This window comes from Mus pahari, chromosome 5, assembly GCF_900095145.1.
Source record: "Mus pahari chromosome 5, PAHARI_EIJ_v1.1, whole genome shotgun sequence".
Taxonomy (NCBI): domain Eukaryota; kingdom Metazoa; phylum Chordata; class Mammalia; order Rodentia; family Muridae; genus Mus; species Mus pahari.
Window position 1 is genome coordinate 18102078 of NC_034594.1, and position 21281 is coordinate 18123358.

The 21281-nt window shown below is 44.6% G+C and overlaps 1 protein-coding gene across 2 annotated transcripts in view; it reads right to left on the reverse strand.

Annotated features, from left to right (window-relative positions):
- Nucleotides 1–21281, reverse strand: part of Mgat4a (alpha-1,3-mannosyl-glycoprotein 4-beta-N-acetylglucosaminyltransferase A) — an 83962-nt gene that overhangs the window by 60764 nt on the left and 1917 nt on the right. For both annotated transcript variants that reach the window (XM_021197670.2, XM_021197669.2), the window contains exon 2: nt 18212–18565. In XM_021197670.2, coding sequence (XP_021053329.1) covers nt 18212–18305 — 94 coding nt within the window. In that variant the 5' untranslated portion in view covers nt 18306–18565. The remainder of the gene's footprint in view (nt 1–18211; nt 18566–21281) is intronic.

Genomic DNA, 21281 nt, shown 5'->3' on the forward strand with positions numbered 1-21281 from the left:
GAATATGTTCTGGCGGGGAGTGTGGGAAGGGGGTACCTAGGCGGGCCCATGCCAAGGTATCCCCTCCCAGTGAGAGACCAGCCACAAGATGGTATAGTATAGAATAGAGTTTATTTAGGGCATGGGGAGGGGAATTAAGAGTGTAATAGAGGCAGAGAAAGGCAGAGAGAAAGAGTAGAGAAGTTGAGGCAGGCCATGACCACATGACCACGTGGGGAGGGGGGGAGGGGATGGGGAGAGGGGAGGCAAGAGTTAGAGAGATAAGAGAGTAAGAGAAAGAGGAGAGGCCAAGCAGCCCCTTTTATAGGGCCATGCCTACCTGCTTGTTGCCAGGTAACTGTGGGGCGAAGCATACCCGGCTCCTGCCAGAAACTGTGGGGGTGGAGTTTAGACAGAATACCAACAATAACCCCTCCGAGATGGCATAAGCTTAACAAGAAAGGCAAAAACTAAAACCCAACTACAAAGACTCTCAGATACAGCCGGCAACACAGACTTTGAGATTTAGTCCAGTCCCAATCTAGGTACTAAACAACTGAGCTACCAAGATCACTAGCACCTGCAGGAGTATTAAGTAAGAATCTTGTTTGCATCAATGTATGGAGTGTTCTATACATTGTATACAATGTACACAGCATCCATTAGACTGATAGAGGAAAAAATAACATGACCTGGGCCCACAGGAAAGCTCAGCTGGTAAAGCACTTGCAGCCAAGCCTGACTATCTGAGTTCGATTCCCGAGACTCACATAGTGAAAAGAAAGGTGTTCTTTGACTTCCGAAGGCACAGCACAACACGTGCACACACCCCAAAAGAAGACACGAAAAAAAAAAAATTAATTGTGACCTAAACTAGTTGAGGTATAAGAAGTAATCAATAGAAATGGGGGGGGGGGCTTACAAGATTCTGAGTTTAACAGACAAGACTTCAAGACAGCTACTGTAAATATGCTTTAAAACAAAATAAAACCATGCCAGGTGGTAGAGGTGCATACCTTTAATCCCAGCACAGAGGCAGGTGAATCTCTGAGTTCGAGGCCAACCTGGTCTCCAGAGTGAGTTCTAGGACAGCCAGGGTGACACAGAGAAACCCTATCTTGGAAACAAACAAAAAAACAAACCTAAATAAAATTACATGTGGGGAACAGTGGACAAAGCAGACTCAAAGGAGAGGGGCAATAAAGGTGGGACAAAATGGAGACCCGAGCTGCCACAGTACCTAAAGTAGGAAACTCACCAGAGAGGGCCAACCACAGACTTGAGACAGATGGACAGAAAAGTCACGGATGCAGATCAGGGAGTAGACGAGCCAACCTGAGGAGCCAGTGGAAAAACCGAACAAAAAAACTGAACAGAGTTTCCTAATGAGTTAGGACCAACTGTGCCGGGAAGAGAAAGGATGGTAAGGGTTGGGGGATGGGCAGGGAAAGTGGGACAGAGGGAAGGAATACATGAATATGTTTCTACAAAGTAATAGAGTTCTACGAGCTGGCAAAACAGGGCTATTTCCTCAACTTAAGAAAAAGAACACACACACACACACACACACACACACAAAGCCAGGTAGTGGTGGTGCACACCTTTAATCCCAGTTCTTGGGAGGCAGAGGCAGACGGATCTCTGAGTTCTAGGCCAGCCCTGCCCACAGAGTAAGTTCCAGGACAGCCAGGGCTACCCAGAGAAACCCTGTCTCTAAAAAGCCAAAAGAAAAAAGAAAAAGAAAACACACCTACAACAAAGCCCTATGGTTGAGCCCAACTCACACTAAGATTGGAACAGTTTAATGCTGCGCTAGAGGCCTCATGAGGGCAACAAGACAAGACAAAGAAAGGCTACCCAGATGGCGAAGGAAAAAACAGCCACAAGACCTCCTGGGACTAAAATACAATTTGAACAAAGCTGCTGGGTAGAGGTAACTATATAAATGAACTATACAGACGTGTGGGAGGGGTATGGCTCAGGCAACTGGTTTCCTGTAGTACAGCAATGAACAACCAGAATTTTTAAAAGATGGTATTGTTTATCTTAGAGAGCGTGCGCATATGTGCACGCACACACACACACACACACACACACACACCCTAGATACAAACCTAACAATGTATGTATGGAAAAACTTCATGATTATGCTGAAACAAAGACACAAGTATTCAGATATTTTGGGGTATTAGCTCTTCCCAACTTAATCTATACAGAAATGCCAGTAAAACCAAAAGTGAGTTTCATAGATATCATCATCACACACACACACACACACACACACACACACGCATACACACACACACACACACACACACAATCTAGGCTCAGATAACGATGGATACATGGTTGATTGGGTGTCAGAAGTCAACTAAACTACATGACACAACCCAGCATTCATTGTTGTTTTTTTTTTTTTTTTTAATACACTATCAACAAACTAGGAACTTCCTATATCCATGAGAAGCGGTTCCTCAAATGATAAAAAAAAAAAAAAATGCCTATAACTTTTAAAAGGTCTGCACTGAAATTAATCGCACCAGACCTCTTAGGAGCAAAGCAGGCATGTCTGTTCTGGTCAGTTCTACCCGTTATGCTAAGTTTCTAGCTAGTACATTAAAGACAAAAAAAGAAAGAACATAAATAAGAAGCTTTAGAAGTTTCTAGAGCTAGCGATGTGGCCGAGAATCAGTGACGGACCACAACTGTTCAGCACGTGCAAGGTTCATAGTTCAAACCTCAGTGCAAGAAGAACAAAGGTGCTAAGGGCAGATGGCTCATAGACAATGAATATAGGACTCGCCTTAATAATCACCAAAAGATAGTGCACACACTCTTCCAAGTAGTAGAGGACATCTAAGCTAGTGTGTGTGCATGCCTGTATCCCCAGTACCCTCGGGAGACTGATACACAAGGATCCTGAGTTCACAGCAAGTCTAGGCTACATAGCGGATTCTATGTCCACATACTGGAGACAGACACCGTTCTCAGTGGTTGAGAGCACTTGCTGCTCTTCTAGAGGATGCAAGTTCATAGCACCCAGGTCAGGCAGCTAGCTCACAGCTGTTCTCATCCCCAGCTCCAGAGGATCCTCTGGGATGAGGTGTAAGATTGAAACAGGCAAACCCCCAGAAGCTCACAGGCTTGCCAGCCCGGCTTATCAAACAGTAAACAAAAAGATCCTGCCTGAAATGAGTCTGAAGGTGAGTCCTTAAGGTTGTCTGCTGACCTCCACATGCACACGGGAGCACATGTGTGCACATGCGTGTGAACACACACACACAGAAGGCACACGGGGGGGGGGGGGTCAGTTACCATTCAACAAACAGTAAGCTTTCCCTGAAGGCTCTTGATCTCCGGTCTAGGAGAACGCTTATCAGTGGTGCCAGAAGAAAACAATAGGGAAGTAATGAGCGCCAGATCAGGGCCACGGAGAGATCACAGGGAGAAAGAGCAGAGAGGTCCCAACATGCCAGCTGGGAGGACAGGACCGGGGGATGAATGCTAGAGACATGGTTACAGCAGGAGTGAAGGTGGCCGTCAGCATGCAGGGATATTAGATATTCACGGATCCCGAGAACTTAGAAGCTGAGCTGGGCCCTGAGGGCTGAGATCAGGAACCTCTGGGCTATGAGCACAACTCACCTGCCTTCACCTGCCACCTGCCACCTGCCACCATCAGCAGCAACCCCCCCCACACACACACACAACAGTACCTTCCTCTGAGCACCCCCTCTCAGCATCCAGTTTCCTGGCTTTCCTTCGTGCTGATGCCCTCTCACTGCAGGGTGAGCTCAGTCCTGTCTGCCATTCTGCCAATGCCACCCCTCTTCGCCCTGCTTCATCAGCCTTCCAAGACCACCCTGCCTCCTCAGGGGTTTTCTGACTCTCTCTGCCAAATATCCCTTCCTCCTGCCACAGCCCCCACCACACCACACCAGCTCCATGTACTCTTAGTGCCCACTTCTATCCGATAGAAGATCTCAGTCTTAGCCACTCCACTGTTACCTGCCCCTCGCCATCTCCGCAAGCAGCTCTGTGGTAGCGAGGACATCTCCTGTCTCACTCTGTACACCGCCACCAGGACCTAGTGTCCCAGCACCTAGCCTCCTGTCTCACTCTACACACCGCCACCAGGACCTAGTGTCCCAGCACCTAGCCTCCTGTCTCACTCTGCACACTGCCACCAGGACCTAGCGTCCCAGCACCTAGCCTCCTGTCTCACTCTGCACACTGCCACCAGGACCTAGCGTCCCAGCACCCAGCATGCTCTGAATAAACACTAGATGAGTGAGCAATTAACCAAGCAGGAGAGAGAAAAGGGATGTCAACAAGAGCACTGTGCCAATAAAATCACTAATGTCCTCTAAGTAAATTTCTCCCAAGACCTGAGCCTTTATCACGGTAGTTTCAATTAGAGTCACTGGTCAATTACTGCACGAGTTTAGCAGTGTACCTCTGCAGACCGCAGCAGCAACAGCACAGGTCGCATCAAAAGACACTTTCCTTAAGGTAGGTAACCTTAAGCAGGTCTCTGGCATTCCCACGGATACACGACTCTTAATCCCACATACAGATAAGGAAACCCAGGCTACCTTTACCCCTGGGTCCCATCAGGGAAAAAGGAGCAAAGGTCATTTCCCTTGAGAAGACTGCATGATGTCTGCCCTCGCTGAACATGAACCAGCTTCCATGTGCTGACCATGGGAATGACCCTCCCAGGGATGAACTTTCAGGGAGCCGGGAAGCCCTCCCCAACCCTGGCCACACGCTCAGTTAAGATGTGTCTGTTCAAACAAATCTGTGTTTTCACAAGCTGGACCCAGTGTTGGCAGGACTTCTGAACCTTCTGACCCAGTGCAGTTGAGGCTTCTCTTCAGTGATGCTGATCGCTGATCTGCTTTCTCAGAACCAGCCTGGATACTAGCTTGTCTTGGCACTTCCCTGTCTAAACAAATTAATTCACTATCTCCAAACTCAACCACTCAGAACATGTGTGGATGCAGCCAAAATTCTAGAGCCAAAATAACACACCAGCAGGCCCATCCCACTTCCTGATAAGAGTCCTTGTTCTCTTCTGAAGCCTCATGAACCACACCCCAACTGACTTCACTTCTCCCAGAATTCTTGTCTTCCAAGATCCCACAATAATGGACCCATAATTCTACCATAAATTCTGCTAACAGCACTCACAAATTTTTTTTTAGCCCCAAGTTTTAAATTCTTCCAGCACTATTTCCTCAAACCATTTCCAAAGGCCTGAGAATCACAGCAATGATTGACCAAAGCAATGGCTCCTCCATGTCTTGGACCAATTTTTAGTCTGAGTTTTAACTCTTTTCCTGTTGCTATGATATTCAGAAACGAAAAGCATTCTAACAAAAGCAGCTCTTGGGAGAGTTTATTCTGGCTCACAGCTCAAGGGGAAGCCCAAGCAGCAGGAGCTTGGAGCAGATCATCACATCCACAATTAGGAAGCAAAGAACAAGGAACGCAAGCTGCTGCCTGGCTCCTTTTCTTCACTTACATACTCTATCCAGCATCCAGCCAAGGAATGGTGCCGCCCACCGTGGACAATTCTTCCTACAGCAGTTGACACCATCAAGATAATCCCCACAGGAATACCTAGAGGTCTATCTCCTGGGGGATTCTGGTGTCTGCCAAGTTAACAATTAACACTAATCATCACAGAATAGCTCCAACTTAACTGATACCCCAGGGCAATGGTTAATAACAGTCTCTTTGCTCTCAAGTACCCTGGATAATAAGTTACATATGATGACTCATTGTAGAAGAAATAACAGCCACTAAAAGTTATCTAAAATGACTCACGGTTAAGGAAATAATAACTACTAAAAATTACCTATAGTCAGATCATTATGTGAGTGGCATGAACTTAATGAAAACCCACCAACAAACAATACTATATGCTATATGTTATATACTACTATACACTAGCATATACTACCATACACAATATACTTCTATATTCCATACACGATTATATATTAATACTACTAAATACTATATTCTATACAATAAGTATACAGTATATAGTATATAATAGTGGGTCTAATATTGTGTCTTAAGTGTTACTACCACATACAGACAGAAAACCCAGGTCTGTGCTCTGACCTTCCCTATGACTTAGTATGAAAAGTGAGCTACTTGTGAGAGGTTCAAGATACCACACATTTCATGACATCTGGACACTCCGCATGAGCCCCTCTGACAAATGAGTCAAAGTTACAAGTTCCCACCACACAGCCATATTCCCCACCAGCCTATGACTGCGTTGCACTGCCTAGGTTTACCTTAGCAACTCTGCAACAGACCAGCCATGCTCATGCCATCTCCCCGGGAATTAAATGCCAAAGGCACCGAAGCATGCACCGCTCACAACAGGCTCCTCATCCGGCTTGTGATAAGAGGAAACGTACAAGATTAGTGAGGTTTTTCTAAATTTGACAGGCAGATCCCTGGCGCTCTTGCCAGCCAATCTAGCCCAAGTATTGCTGGAGGTTTCAAGAGAGACCCTGTCTCAAGTAATGAGATGGGAGGAAGGATAGAGAGATAGCTCAGCAGCTAGAAGCACACAGAGGACCCAAAAGCTATCAGAGGACCCAAGTTCAGATCCTAGAACCAAGTCAGGTGGCTTACAACTGCCTGTAACCCCACCTCTAGGGAACCCAATGCCCTCCTCCAGTCTCTGCAGGCACTGCACTCTTGTGTACACTGGCACACACTGGCACACATGGATACATATTATTAAAAATAAATGTGAAATAATACCAAATAAAGTGAAGAGCAAATGAGGAAGAGAGCTGACAGTGACCTTGACAAGGATACACATATGTATGTGCATCTACTCACAGGATCTCACACACACGCATACAGACACACAGACACAGATACACACATAGACACACACATAGACACAGAGACACAGAGACACAGAGACACAGACACAGATACAGACACACACAGATACAGACACACATACAGATACAGACATACACACATAGACACACACACAGACAGACGCAGACAAACATACACACACAGACACATACACACACAGAGACACAGACAGACAGACACACACACACACAGAAAGAGAAGAAAAAAAAAAACAGGGTATGAGATCTAGTATTGGATGAAAGGGGGAAACCCTGAGATAAAATTCAAATGATGATGAATGAACAAATAAATATGAGCTCTTCTACCATAAATCTGAAGGTCAAGTTCTCCAGCTTATCCTTCCTTCAGCTGCAAGAAGTCAGGTAGGGTAAGGGAAGCCTAGACATCTAGCTGAGGACTGGGACAAGTCCGGAAACACTCAACTCTTTGTATACACAAAGTTTCCTAGGGGTGGGAGAGTTACTTTGAAATGCCAACCAAGGAGGGAAGAGAAACTCCCCTGCTTCAAAGCTTGCCACTACAAAGTGAGTTCAGGTCCCGTGCAGCTTGCCACATGTGGAAAAGAAACAAGGGATTTCCACCTGGCACTTCACATTCCATGAACCCTCAGCAGACCTAACAGCTCTTTCTTCATGGACCTGGGATTCCCTGATGCAAAGCTTTGGGATGGGTAGCTCATCTGAAGGGTAGGGAGCATAGCAGAACGTGGCTGGCTGAGCTGAAGCCTGCCATTGCTAAGTCGCAGATCCTGACCCGCCAGAAAGTTCCTACAGAAGAGCTCTTCAAGTATGCCTGAGTCCACACCTTCCAGTAGGAAGACAGCTGTAGAGCAGCCTGGAAGCTTGAGTAGGCTGGGGTACTTTCAGGGACACCTGGGAAGTTATTTACACAGAAAACAGCTCAAGAGGACCCTCAGTGGCCAAATTGCTTTGTTAATTTGAATGAAGGGTTTATGATACATCTGGGTTCTTCTTTCCTCTAATGAGCATATAAAAAATAAGCTTGTAGATGTATAGCTGTGTCTATTTGTGGATATCCAAAGTGGGAGGGAACAGGAAATTTTGTGTAAGGTCTGAAGTAAGCCACAGGAATGAAGTAGGGAAACATGAAACAAAGACGGTTGGTGCAGAGGTCACACAGCAAACTGTGTGTGTGTGTGTGTGTGTGTGTGTGTGTGTGTGTGTGTGTGTGTGTGTGTGTGTGTGCGCGCGCGTGCGCGCACGCGCGCGCCCTTGGAAGCTGTGGCTATGGGTAGAATGCTTACCCAGAGGCCTTGGCTTGATTCCCAACACCACAGAAATCAGGTGTGGCACTACACACCTGTGATCCTAGCCTCCAGCCTGGAAAGCAGATGGATCATACGTTCAAAGGTCCTCCATACAATCTTATCTAGGCCTAGAATGTTCTCCGCCTCGAAGACTTACTGCTGAATAAACTCACACTTTCTTGTTCTTTCTGGACACTGGTCAAACTCTGGACTCTTGTTCTGGTTCAAACTCTTCTCCAAGCTGATTTAATCTGGCTTTTGTCTCTGTCTGTCTCTGTCTGTCTGTCTCTCCCCCTGCCCCTGCTCTGTCTGTGTGTGTGTGTGTACTGCCCCCTCAAGTACCTTCCCCTCACTCTCTCTTCTCCTTAGAGTTCAGCATACCCTAGTCTGTCAAATCTATCTCTGACGTATTACTTTGTCTGACACCCAATTAGACCTTACTTTCATACTTGGATCCTTTTTTAACTTCATTTTAAGACAAAAGGTATGTGCTAAGGGTGTGTCTGTATTCCAGCCACAGGGAATAAAGGTGTATGCTAAGGGCTGAGCCCACCACACCCAGAAACAAAATCTCAGGGTTCACAGTATGATCAAATATCCTGCAACACCTTTAAATCTCGTACCACACCCTCTCCTGGCCTCACACATTCATGTGCACATGCCCATGCAAGCACATGCATAAATAAATATATATTATACATTCATTCATATTATAAATAATTATTTAAAACATAAGCATGTTTTAGAAAAGAATGAAGCCTGCCACACCGATAGTGTTGAGTAATTTTAAACATACGGTTCTGCTGGATTTGTGCTTCTTTTGTCTGATTGTACTGCTTTAAGTTTAAAACAATTGAGTCATACCTTTACATATAAAGGAAAAAAGATACATGCATATTCACGGGAAAGGGCCCCATTATAACCAGTTCCCTCTGTGTGAGAGAGACAGACAGACAGATACACACACACATACACACACACACACACACACACACACACACACACGAATACAGAAAATGTTTAAAATGTGCCCCGTAAATTGTTACAATGGTGGGTAACGCTGTGGGAGAGTATGAAGGAACTCTGTAGACTAGGTTTTATTAATTGGTTGCATATATAAAATCATTTTGCACTAGAAATGTTTCAAGCAAGCAGCAGTTGCTTACTGTTTACCTCTACACTGCATCTGCACCCCTCCCCCTCTCCTCCTGTACAGCGGAGTGGGATTTTTGTGGGACCGGCTGCACCATTAGTCCCAGATTGAGCCTGACAATACCCAGCACTCAGAAGCTGTGCAACGGACCTAAACGGACTCACGACAATGGCGCACTACAAACCTCGGGCTCCCCTTTAGTCTCTCCTCCTACTCTGCTCAGCTTTCTTTGCTCCATAAGAATTTTAAAAAAATAAATAAAAAGAATCTAGGGTAGAGGAGTCAATAAAGTACTAGTCTTGGGAACATAAGGACCAGAGCTGAATTTTCAGAAACCACACCAGAGAGGCAGAGACAAGAGAATTCCCGGGTCTCCAGCCTACTAGGCAAGCTGCAGGCTAGTAAAGAGACTGTCTTTTTAAAAAGTGACTCTTTCCCAAGGAACAAAACTTGACATGGTCCACTGGCCTGAACTCTCTCTCACACACACACACACACACATACACACACCTGTACATAAGTAAATATACACATATAGGCAGACACACTGAAGAAAAATAAAAGGCTGGAGAAATAAATGGCTAATGTTAAAAAACATTTGCCATGCTTTAAGAAGATGCAAGTTTGAGCTGGGCAGTGGTGGCGCATGCCTTTAACCTCAGCACTTGGGAGGCAGAGGCAAGTGGATTTCTGAGTTCGAGGCCAGCCTGCTCTACAGAGTAAGCTCCAGGACGGCCAGGGTGACAGAGAGAAACCCTGTCTTGAAAAACCAAAAAACAAAGAAGATGCAAGTTTGGTTCCCAGCCACACACACACACACACACACACACACACACATACCTGTAACTCCAGCTCCAGAGGATCTGACATTCTCTTCTGGCCTCCACAGACAGAGTTCTCACATGGCATATGTATACACAGATACATGCCAACATACGCATAAATTAAATCTTAAACAACAACAACAACAACAAAACCTAACTGTTTTTGTTTGCAAATAGAAGAGACAGCTTTCAATAAAATGCTCCGATGTTCACAGTGTGTCCCTTAACATCCGGGATACAAGGTTGCATGTTGTCTCCTGGGCCTGATGACGACACAGCCAAGACCTGAGACTTGCAGAAGCAGCAGGTAGACAGCGACTCTCCCAAGGTCAAATAGCCAACACTGACCTCTTAAGGAACCACATTTGAATAGTTGTAGTTGTGGGCTGGTTGTATTCTCCAGGTGATAGCAATAACCGAGCAATAAAGCAAAAATCAACCAATAAAGCCATCAGCCAGACGAATGGAAGAGTGTCCCGGAGCCACGATATAACCAGGGAGAGGCACCTCCTGGATAAGCCAGCAAGACCTTAACAACAAAAGCCCAGGCAAACAGGCCAGCAGGTCCTGGAAGGTAGGAGACCCAGCACCCAGAACTGCTAATATCCATCCATCTAAAATGTCTAGCAGTTTTCAAAAAATAAAGAAAAAGAAAAACATGGAGGCGAGCAAAGAAACAGGAAAAGGACTCATGCATCTGAAAAAAAGGCAAGAAACGGAAACTGCCTTTGAGTGCAGCCAGATGATGGTCTGCAGGGTTTGTTCCAACTTAAAGAAATAAAAGGGACTGGAGAGACAGCTAGCTCAGCAGTTAGAGGCACGGACTGCTCTTCCAGAGGACCCAGGTTTGATTCCCAGCACCCACACGGTGACTCACAACTATCTGTAACTGCAGCTCCAAAAAAATCTGACGCCTTCTTCCGGCCTGCAGGACTCCGGATGTCCATTCCACACAGACTAGACTTGCTGCCCAAATCCCATACACGTTAAAGAATGAATAGGCAGGAAGGAAAGGCAGAGTGTGATGACACTATGCAGATGACACAAAATCTGGCAGCCAGATTTTGAGGTCAAGGTTAGTATGGTCTGCACAGTGAACTCCAGGTCAGCCAGTCTCAGCTACATAGTAGAGAATTTTAAGGACAAAACAAAAGGAGCTAAAAGAACAAGACAAGGAAAAGAATAAAATCGCTAGCGAGCTTCCCAATGGGCCATTTTATGTGTCCCCTTCGCTGGGTCGAGGGATGCCCAGAGAGCTGAGAAAACATTACTTGAGGAGTGTCCACCTGTTTCTGGGAGAGATGAGCATGTGAACCGATAGACTGAGGAGAGGGGAGCACCCTGACCAAAGGAAGTCCTTCATATATAGAACCAACTGTTGGCATTTAGTCTAGGCTCCGCCCCACAGTTACCTAGCAACAGCCAGGTGTGCCTAACTCACTATAAAAGAGGCTGCTTGCCCCCTCCTCGCTCTCTTGCTCCTGCTCCTCCTCTCTCCCCATTCCCCCACCCTCTTTCTCCTGTGCTCATGGCCAGTCTCTCCTCTCTCCCTCTCTCCCTCTCTCCCCCTCCCCCTCTCTCCTCCTCTCCCCCTCTCCCCCTCCCCACCTCTCTCTCTGCCTTTCTCTCAACTCCTCTCCCCATGTCCTGAATAAACCCTATTCTATACTATACCATGTGGCTGGTAGAAAAAAATCACTAGAGAGTTTTGGGTATGCACCTATATGTACATTCACTGCATATACAGTTCCCATAGAGACGCCCAATACAACAGCAGACATGAGCAGAATAAAGAATTAGCAAACTTAAGCAAGATCAACAGAGGTGACATAAGCTGAACAACAATGCCTCAGAAAAGAGAACCCCAAATGCTATGCTGTGGTGCATGCATGTAATGGGAACAAGAGGAGGACGAGAAAACAAAAAGGAGGAAAACTACTCAAACAAATCAAGGCTGGATACTTACTACATTTATTTTAAAAGCAGTCTATGTATCCAGAGAGCTCAAAAAAGAAAAAAAGGGGGAATGGGTAACACAGACTCCAATTGAAAATGATAGAAAGTTTATCAGACAATCATCTAGAGAGAGAGAGAGAGAGAGAGAGAGAGAGAATGTATGGGGGCATCCAAACAGACCAATAGCCAGCTGTCTCAGCAGGGATCATACACACATACACACACACACACACACACACTCTCTCTCTCTCACACGTCAGGAGGCATTCAAAACCACAACAAAAACACTGCCAACCAAGACTCCCCAGGCCAGGAAAGACGCCTTTCCAAATGAAGTCCGGGGCTGGAGAGACAGCTCCGTGGTGAAGAGCGTTTGCTGCTCTTGTGAAGGACCTGCATTTGGATCCCAGCAACCATATAGCAGCTCACAACTGTCCTACAGCTCAATCTCAGGAGCCTTGGTGCTCTCCCCTGGCCTCAGGCACCAGGCATGCACACGGTGCACACACATAAATTCAAGCAAACACTCGTACACATAAAATAAAGAATTAAAGTGTGTATACCGCTCTTGCAAAGGTCTTGAGTTCATTTCCCAGCAGCAGTCAGGCTGCTCAATACTACTTGTCATTCTGGTTCCAAGGAATCTGACGCCCTCTTCTAGCCTCTGTGGGCACCCACACTTGAGGATAAGTACACACACACACACACACACACACACAAGCACAAACATACACACATTTAAAAAAATCTTGTTTAAAAATGAAAAGTCAAATAAAAATCGTCTAGAATAAACAAAAGCAGAATCCATTACTAGCTGACCCACCTAACAGGAAATCTGAAAGGGCATCCTACAGTCTGACAAAAAAAAAAAAAAAAAAAAAAAATCACCTCAAAAGATAATCCAAACAACCCACAAAGAGTGCTAGTAATTATGCAACTATAACAGACAACGATAAATGCATCTGTCTTTTCTCCTTTTTATCAAGCAATTTTAATTTAAGAATATAAAATAACAGGCAATAACGTATTGTTGGGTCTGTAATGTTGGGAAATGCATGAATAACTGCCAGTAACAGCACAGGGCGGGGGGGGGGGGAAGGGGGTAAATGGTGATCAAACTTCCGCAGGCCGGAGGAAGGAAAGACAGATGGTAACAACATAATTGCAACAATACATAATGGCAGATGTGAGATCATAATTACAGTGCATTGTTGGGTTTGCAACATTAATGGATGTAAACATATGTAACAATAATACCAGGCAGAAAGGATAAAAGTAAACAGCCGTATCAAGGATCCGTATTTCTTTCTCAATGTTAAGTGTGTGCACGTGAGTTTATGATAGTGCACGTGAGATCATGATAGCGGACGAGCGCATGTGTGGAGGTCAGAGACAAATGTGGCAGAGCTGGGCCTCTCTACATGGGCCTTTATTTAGGTTCCAGGGATTGAACTCTAGACACCAGGCTTGTGTGGCAAAGCCTTTACCCACTGACCCATCTTATCAGCCAACCAGTAACATTACTATATTGGATTAAAATTAAGATAATAAAGTCTAAAGTTGAGTTTGGAACACTAATACACACACACACACACACACACATAAAACCTGGAAACAGTGAAAAAATCATAATTAATTTTAATTGCTACACTAGGACTTGATTAATGAAAGGAATGAGGGGGGAAGGACATGAAAGATGGAAAACAAGAAGTACAATAAATCTAACTGCATCAAAAAAAAACTATCAGATACGAATGCACCCACAAAACAACGAAAAGGTAGTCATCAGGCTGGGTAAAGAACAAAGACCATTGCTCCAGACACACCCAGATAAAAATAAAACAATGAAGTAGAACGAATCACGGTTCACCTACTCTGAAAGTCTGGTGTTCCTCAAATGACTAAGTGGAGTGACCATCGAACCTAGAAATTCTGCTTCTCAACAGATCCCCCAAAGAAAACCTAAGACAAGTTCATGTTCATTATCACTAACAGCGGAAAGGTACAGACAACCCAAACATCCATCAAAGGATGAATACAAATTTGTTCCATTTGTACAAAGACATCATTAGTGGCTGAAAAGATGGCTCAGTGGGTAAAGAGCTTGCTCTGTAAGCTGGAGGACCCGAATCTGGATCCCCTGCACCTACATAAAAGCCAGGCATTGCAACAGTGTTCATAACCCCAGCACTGGAGGGGGGACAGATAGGTGGGTCCCTGGGACAGCCAGACAAGCCAAAGCAGTGAGCTCCAGGCTCAGTGAAGGGCACGGACTCTAAAAATAAGGTGAAAGGACCAGCTCAGTAGTCACAGCATTAGAGCATGACCACACTTCCGGAAGCTCACAGTCCTAGCACCCATGTGGGGTAGCTCAGTCACCTGTAACTCCAGCTTCCAAGGAGCCAATGTCCTCTTCCGGCCTTTACACACATGTACACATACACACACAGGGACACATGAATAAAAATAAATTTAAAAAAAAGATCGATAGTGGAAGATACAGTCATTAAACCTGTGTCCTACATGCATGCCTGTACACGTTAAGTACACATACAGACAAAACACATGAGCACATGCATAGACATATGCACGCATACACCATTCATTAGAAAAAAAGAAAAAAGACTGATGATCTATGCCACATCACAGTTAGACCTGGAAGCATACTAACTGAAAGAAAAAATGGTCACCAAAGATCACACATTACACAGTCCACTTAGGAAGAAGTTCTGATCAGGGAAATCCGTAGGCAGGAAGTTGATTAGTGACAGCCTAGGGCTAGGAAGAGAGATGCCGTGATAACTAATAGTTACGGGACTCACACCAGTGACCTCATGACTATTCAGTAAGTCCTCCATCACTTGGCTAAATCCCCGCCTCAGCAGGGTAACCAATTTTAGTGTAGGCACCCTACCCCCCAAGTAAATTAGTACGTTCAATGGTTGAATTGTTTAGTATGTAAATTATAACTCAATAAGGCTGTTTTAAAGTTCCCCATACACATTCTTGCTGAAACAACCATTGCACAGGCACTGTGTCTTAGGAGCGTGACGAACATGTGGCCCTGAGTCAGGCATTGGGACACAGACCAGCCTGGTGCAGGGATCCATGATACGTACTTGGTTTTCCTGTTTCTGCATTGTGTTTGACCGTGGATAAAGTTCAGTGGTACCCTATCCATATCAGCTCATGACACTCAGAGTCATTCCGGTCCCGTTCTCCCAGGACCCGCCTACAACTTTCCCAGCCTTCCTATTCCACGGACCTGGAATTCTCTCTCATTTTTTTTAAATGTGGGAATCCAGTATGCCCTGCTGAACTGGCTCCCTGCCCTGAATCCCAGCTTCCTCTCAACCTATGCCAATATCATGGGCTAGCTCTGATTCTTCCAAGTAGTGAATGTAGACTATACCAAACTAGCGCCCCTACGGAGTTTCACACTGTGTACCCCCACGTGCCTGTCAAAATGAGCAGCTCCTAATTGCAGAGAGTGCATGCCCTATTCCCTTTCAGAAATCGGCTCTGCACCCGATGTGCTCGCTTCGTGGCCTGGCTTTCACACTGTGCCTACTCTATAAAGCGCCATGAAGAATCATGAGCCTCTGCCCATACTGTTATGGGCAGCAAACTTTAGCTAGGAGTGTGAGCCCTAAGGTACCTCTGCTACAGAAAGAACACTGGCCTAGATAGCTAGCTGGAGTCTCTAGCACCCTGAGTTGATGTCTCCAACTGCAGAGTAGAGGCGCTAATGCCCTAGGGATCATGAGGACTAAGCAGCTGATACATAAGGAACAGGACAAGCTCTGCAATACCTCTCTCTCCCCCAGATGACCATACCATATTTGTTGCCAGTCCCTGCTCAAAGGCATGAAGATTCTTCTTTATTTTCATGGTTTCTAATATCCCGCGCTAGGCACGGGACAGGTATATGTAAGGAACCATACCTACAGTTATATGTAAGGAACCATGCATCCAGGTATATATAAAGGACCACACATCCAGGTATATATAAGGGACCATACATAAAGGTATATATACCTTATATATAAAGGTATATATAAGGGACCATACATCCAGGTATATGTATCCAGGAACCATATATCCAAGTATATGAAAGGGTCCATGGTCATATGTAAAGGACCATAAATATGGGTATATCTATAAGGGATAATATATCCAGGTATCTATAAGGATATGCACTCCTTTACCAACCAAGAATGAATAAAAACTTAGGTTTCAATTAGTCCAGCAGTGCCAAGAATTTCAGAAATCTTTCAAAATAACCAAAGCACATGGTACCTGGAAATACTAGATTGAATATGTGGAATCAGGTCTGCCCTGGAAAATCCAGTCTGTCTCACTGCCTGAACTCTCTAGAAAGACTCCAAATACTCAACAGTCAGAGTGGTCACAGAAACGGTAGCAATCAACACAGGGGCTTTACACAAGCAAGCAGAAGGTTGGGGCGGACCCCTGAGCCTGAGCAAAACAAAGCAGAAAACCAGCATGGGGAAGACTTCATAGCCGCTCAGAGAGCTCCAGTGGAGAGACCTGACTATACACAGTACTGCATGGCGAAGGCACATCTACTGTCCCAGCTCCCCGCCATGCTAAAGATAATCATATAATCATAAATCGTAATTGATGGAGCTTTAAGAAAAGCGCTAGTAATGTTGCTGATGCCTAAGAAACGAGATCCAAAGCAGAGCGATTCCAAAACAAAACCCACTGGGGGAGAGCTGAGTTTCGGTATTACTAGAACTCTCCCAGGAGGTAAGTTCCCTGATAGGGAAAAAAAAACCAAGTACGTGTGTTATGGTCAGTTTTCTTAACGATGAGTCATTAGCTTTATTTATGTCAAGAACAATCATCTCTTTGACTCGAGCGATCCTAATTACATCCTCTCATTAGGTATAATCAAGAACTGAAACCAAGCCAGCAAGAAGGCTCAGTGAGTTAGGGCAATTGTCCACAAGCCATTGCCCTGAGTTCAATTCCCAAGACCCAAATGGTGGAAGAAGTGAGCCAACTCCTGAAAGCTAACTTCTTGACATCCAAATTATGCCAAGGTGGCACACAGGCAAAATAACTAAATGAATCAAACAATGTATTTCTAAAAGAATTTTCAGCTGAGACTTTAAAAGCATACCCAAATAACTTGCCTGGGGCAAAATGTTCACCTGCATTTCTCCAGTGCCTGAGCTAGAGCCCAACTCAGTCAGAAAATGGGGGAAAGACTGTAAGGCTTAGCCACAGATTACGTGTGTTTCTCATGTCCCTCTACTTACCGTATACAAGCAGATGCACATAGCTACAGTTCAAAGGTATAAAGTATATATGCCCAGAGAGATATGTATTACTAACACAGGCATAGAAATGTAAGTACACAGCAGAAATCAATCATCGTTATGGGTCAGGAAGGCAATGCCAACAAGACAAGCTTCAAATACCAGAGGTGATAAACTCTAGCACTGACTATGTAGCATCCCCAATACTTCCGCTCTCCCTACCATCAGCACTTCTTAAAGCAATGCCAGAAAAGAGGAAAACAAAACAGCAGAAGACCATCGCCCCTTCGAATACTTCTAATCAACAGACAACAGTTCTAGAGTCTACACACAATTATAATTTATGAAACTTCTAATATTGCAATCAGAATTTCTCCTGATTGCCAAAGGAGCAATCTGTCAAGGCATGCAGCTCGAGTCATTAGCCACACATCACCAAGTCGGGACTTTAAGTAGTATGTAGTTTCCTGAAGGCCCTGATCACCCCCTTCTAAGTATTTTCTGCCACACTTTTGGCGTACAAAACTTTGGTTTAGCCCACCAAAGACTTACTGATTGTGACTTGAATTTTTAAAAAGGAAAAAAAAAAAGTCTTCGTTACACAATGTGGCTTTCCAAAGTGTAATCATAAGATACTGAAAACAAGCCCTCAGGAGTTAGAAGTCTGTACCAGTCTGTCCAAGAAAACTGTTTCATTTTTGTATCAAAAAAAAAAAAAAAAAAAAGCCGCCAGAACAAAGACTGAGGCTGGGCTGCTGGTGTGCTCACCACTGTGGCATGGAGCACCCTGTCACCCACCATGGTTCAGAGACCTCCTCCTTACCTTTCCCATTTTGCCACGTGGTATACCAGGACAGGGTAAGGAAGGACGTGACAAATACCAGCGCAGTGGCCACAGTTCCATTTCGGAGCCTCATCTCATTTCACCATCACACTGGTTCGCAAGTTGGCGACAACAAGCAAGACCGCGGTCTCTCTCCAGCCTCAAGTCAACAGAATCCAGAACGCCTTGGTCCCGGGCCAAAAAAAAAAAAGCAATTTATGATTGAGGTTCACTTCAGATGCTGGGCAGACGGCGTCAGGCAGCAAAGCGACAGTGGGTATTGCTATTCCAGATTGTCTTCGCAGTTTTCAGAGGCTGAGGGCTAAGGGGTGCTTCTTCTTTTTCTTCTTCTTCCTGTCAGGGAAAGAAAAGAAGGGAAAACTTACTAAATAATGCAAACCAGAGGTTTCTCCATTTATTATTTAGTGTCAAAGGCAGACTTTTGTCAAGCCTAAACTGTACTTACAAGGATCATCTCCATATTAAAATGATTCATTTCTTATAGCAGAATTATAAGGGTCTTTTCCTTCAAAAAAAAAAAGCTTCAAACTTTTTCCTTCCTTCCTTCCTGGCTGGTTCTGTCTACAGAAAACATAAAAATCTATGGTTGCTCATTTAAAGGGAGAAGTTGTGGGGCTCACAGATTCCTGAAGGGAGTCCTAAAAACTGAGCCTTGAGTTTCACCCCCCTCTCCCCGAGTTCTTATTCAGCTGCATAATAGCAAGCAATGGTTAAGAAAATAAATAAAAATAAGGGAATATACAACTGTAATAGTTTGACGAGTTCGCTGTCTAGCGCTGACTTCGAACATTATTTAAATGCCCCTAACATGTCTCTTTTCTTCCACACTTCCAAGTTTCATCTATGAGATAAGAAAGCAATGGACCCTGGTGTCCCACATATCATAAATCACAAAAACCTTACAATTATCAATATCTTCATCTTAAGTTTTAGAGAGAAAGCTGGAAATATTTACACATTCAGAAGAGGCAGTGAGTGATCCAGCCCACTCTCTCTCAGCAACAGCCCTGCCCATTGGGTTATTATGCTCAAGAAATGAGGAGGACCGTCCTTCATCTGACTAAAATTCTTTAGAACTGGAAAGGCATGAGGTTGCTAAGAAGAATGCCCAGCACAAGATAGGCCTTAAATAAATACCAACTGTATCGAAAAGAAAAATAAGCCAATAAATGCAGCCAGCCCCTGCACAGTCCACTCTAGACATAACTGGTCTCACCCCCTAGGGGATTGTCAGGCAGTCAACAGAGATGTGCATTGATTTCTAGTGGCATCAGGGGTGGCACCATATCTTGTGGTGGTACAGTAAATGAGCCTCTAGTGGGGTGAGTTACTGTACCTCCAAAAACAATTATCAGGCCCAAGAGACACATCTCTCAGTGGAAGGGCACGCCTGATTAAAGCAGCCATTTGCAGGCAATTCACAAACTACAACCTCAGCTATTTCTAGCACTGTGAATCACTGGGAATCTCTACTAGCCAAGGAAGACCACACAGGGACAAATGACAGAGTGACAGTGAGGATGGTTACTATAGTTCACTGGCTTTTTTCCTTCATTCTGGGCAGTTACAAGACTTAAACCTTCACTAAGTCCTTACAGGACAAGCATTACAAACCCTATTTTATACACAAGGAGGTAAACCCAATGAGAAACCTCAGTTTCTGTTTCTGTTTGCTTTACGAAACAGGGTTTCACTGTGTTGCCCTGGCTGTCCTGGAACTCACTCTGTCTACCAGTCTAGCCTCTAACTCACAGAGATCTGCCTGCCTCTGCCACTGCCTCTGCCTCCCGAAGTGCTCGGATTAAAGGTGTGTGTCATCATGGCCTGGCAGAATTCTTATCTGCTGTCCTTTGTCCCTCAGATTGACCGCTTACACCACAGTAGGACCGAGATGCTGCAGGAGACAGTTGGCAGCTTGATGAGACTAAAGAGGCTTTCTGAGTGTTAACTTGGCGTGACAGAAAATATAAATTTTCCAAATATATTACATTTTTAAAAATGTTTTCTGCTCTGCAGTAGGCACAAGCCTGTTATGGTATAAACTACAGAATGAAGAGAAAATTTCACAGTCCAAATGTGCAACTCTGAACAAATTTCTCACTTCCTGCAGCCTTTGGCTAATCCCTCCCTCCTGAGTCCCCAACAAAGCATGCCTGTTAGTTTCTCTGGCCAGGAGCTCTCATTTCCATGTAAAATTCTAGAAGCACTGCATTCTGCTGCACGGCCTGTGACTACCTGAGCACCCAGTATTCTAAAGAGGTTCTCCAAGTTGCTAAGACCTAATTTATTCACCTCCCATGGTTAACTTTATCACAACTATGCCCATGTTGATCGCCTACAACCGAAAATCCTCACTAGGAAAACAAAATCCAATAATTTTAAATTCCACCAAGTACCTAATCTATTAGCTCAATAAAACACTCAATAGTGACTTCTGACTATAAGGACAGGGGCACTACCTCAGTAAACTGTAACTTGGAATTTTAAGCCTGGTATGACATTATACAAACGTGTTTTTCACTTTCTGCCTATATATAATGTAGTCATATTTTGCTTCAGGAAGGATTTTGTTGGGGAGGGGGCGGGTAGAGCTGATTATTAGAATAAATATCCAGCTGACATAAATCAGGAAATAGAGACATGCAGAATCATTCTAAAATGATAAAAGGTTTTATTAATGGGGCTAGAGAGATGGCTCAGCAGTTAAGAGCACTGTCTGCTCTTCCAGGAGTCCTGAGTTCAATTCCCAGCAACCATATGGTGGCTCACAACCATCTGTAATGAGATCTGATGCCCTCTTCTGGCCTGTAGGGATACATGCAAGCAGAGTATATACATAATAAATATATAAATCTTTTTATTTTTTTTTAAAAAAAGTTTTTATTAAGCTAAGTGGTGGCGGCCCATGCTGTTAATGCACTTGGGAGGCAAAGACAGACAGAACTCTATGAGTTCAGGCCAGCCTGGTCTACAGAGCAAGTTCCAGGACAGCCAGGGATACACAGAGAAATCCTGTCTCAAGAAACAACAACAACAACCAAAAAAAAAA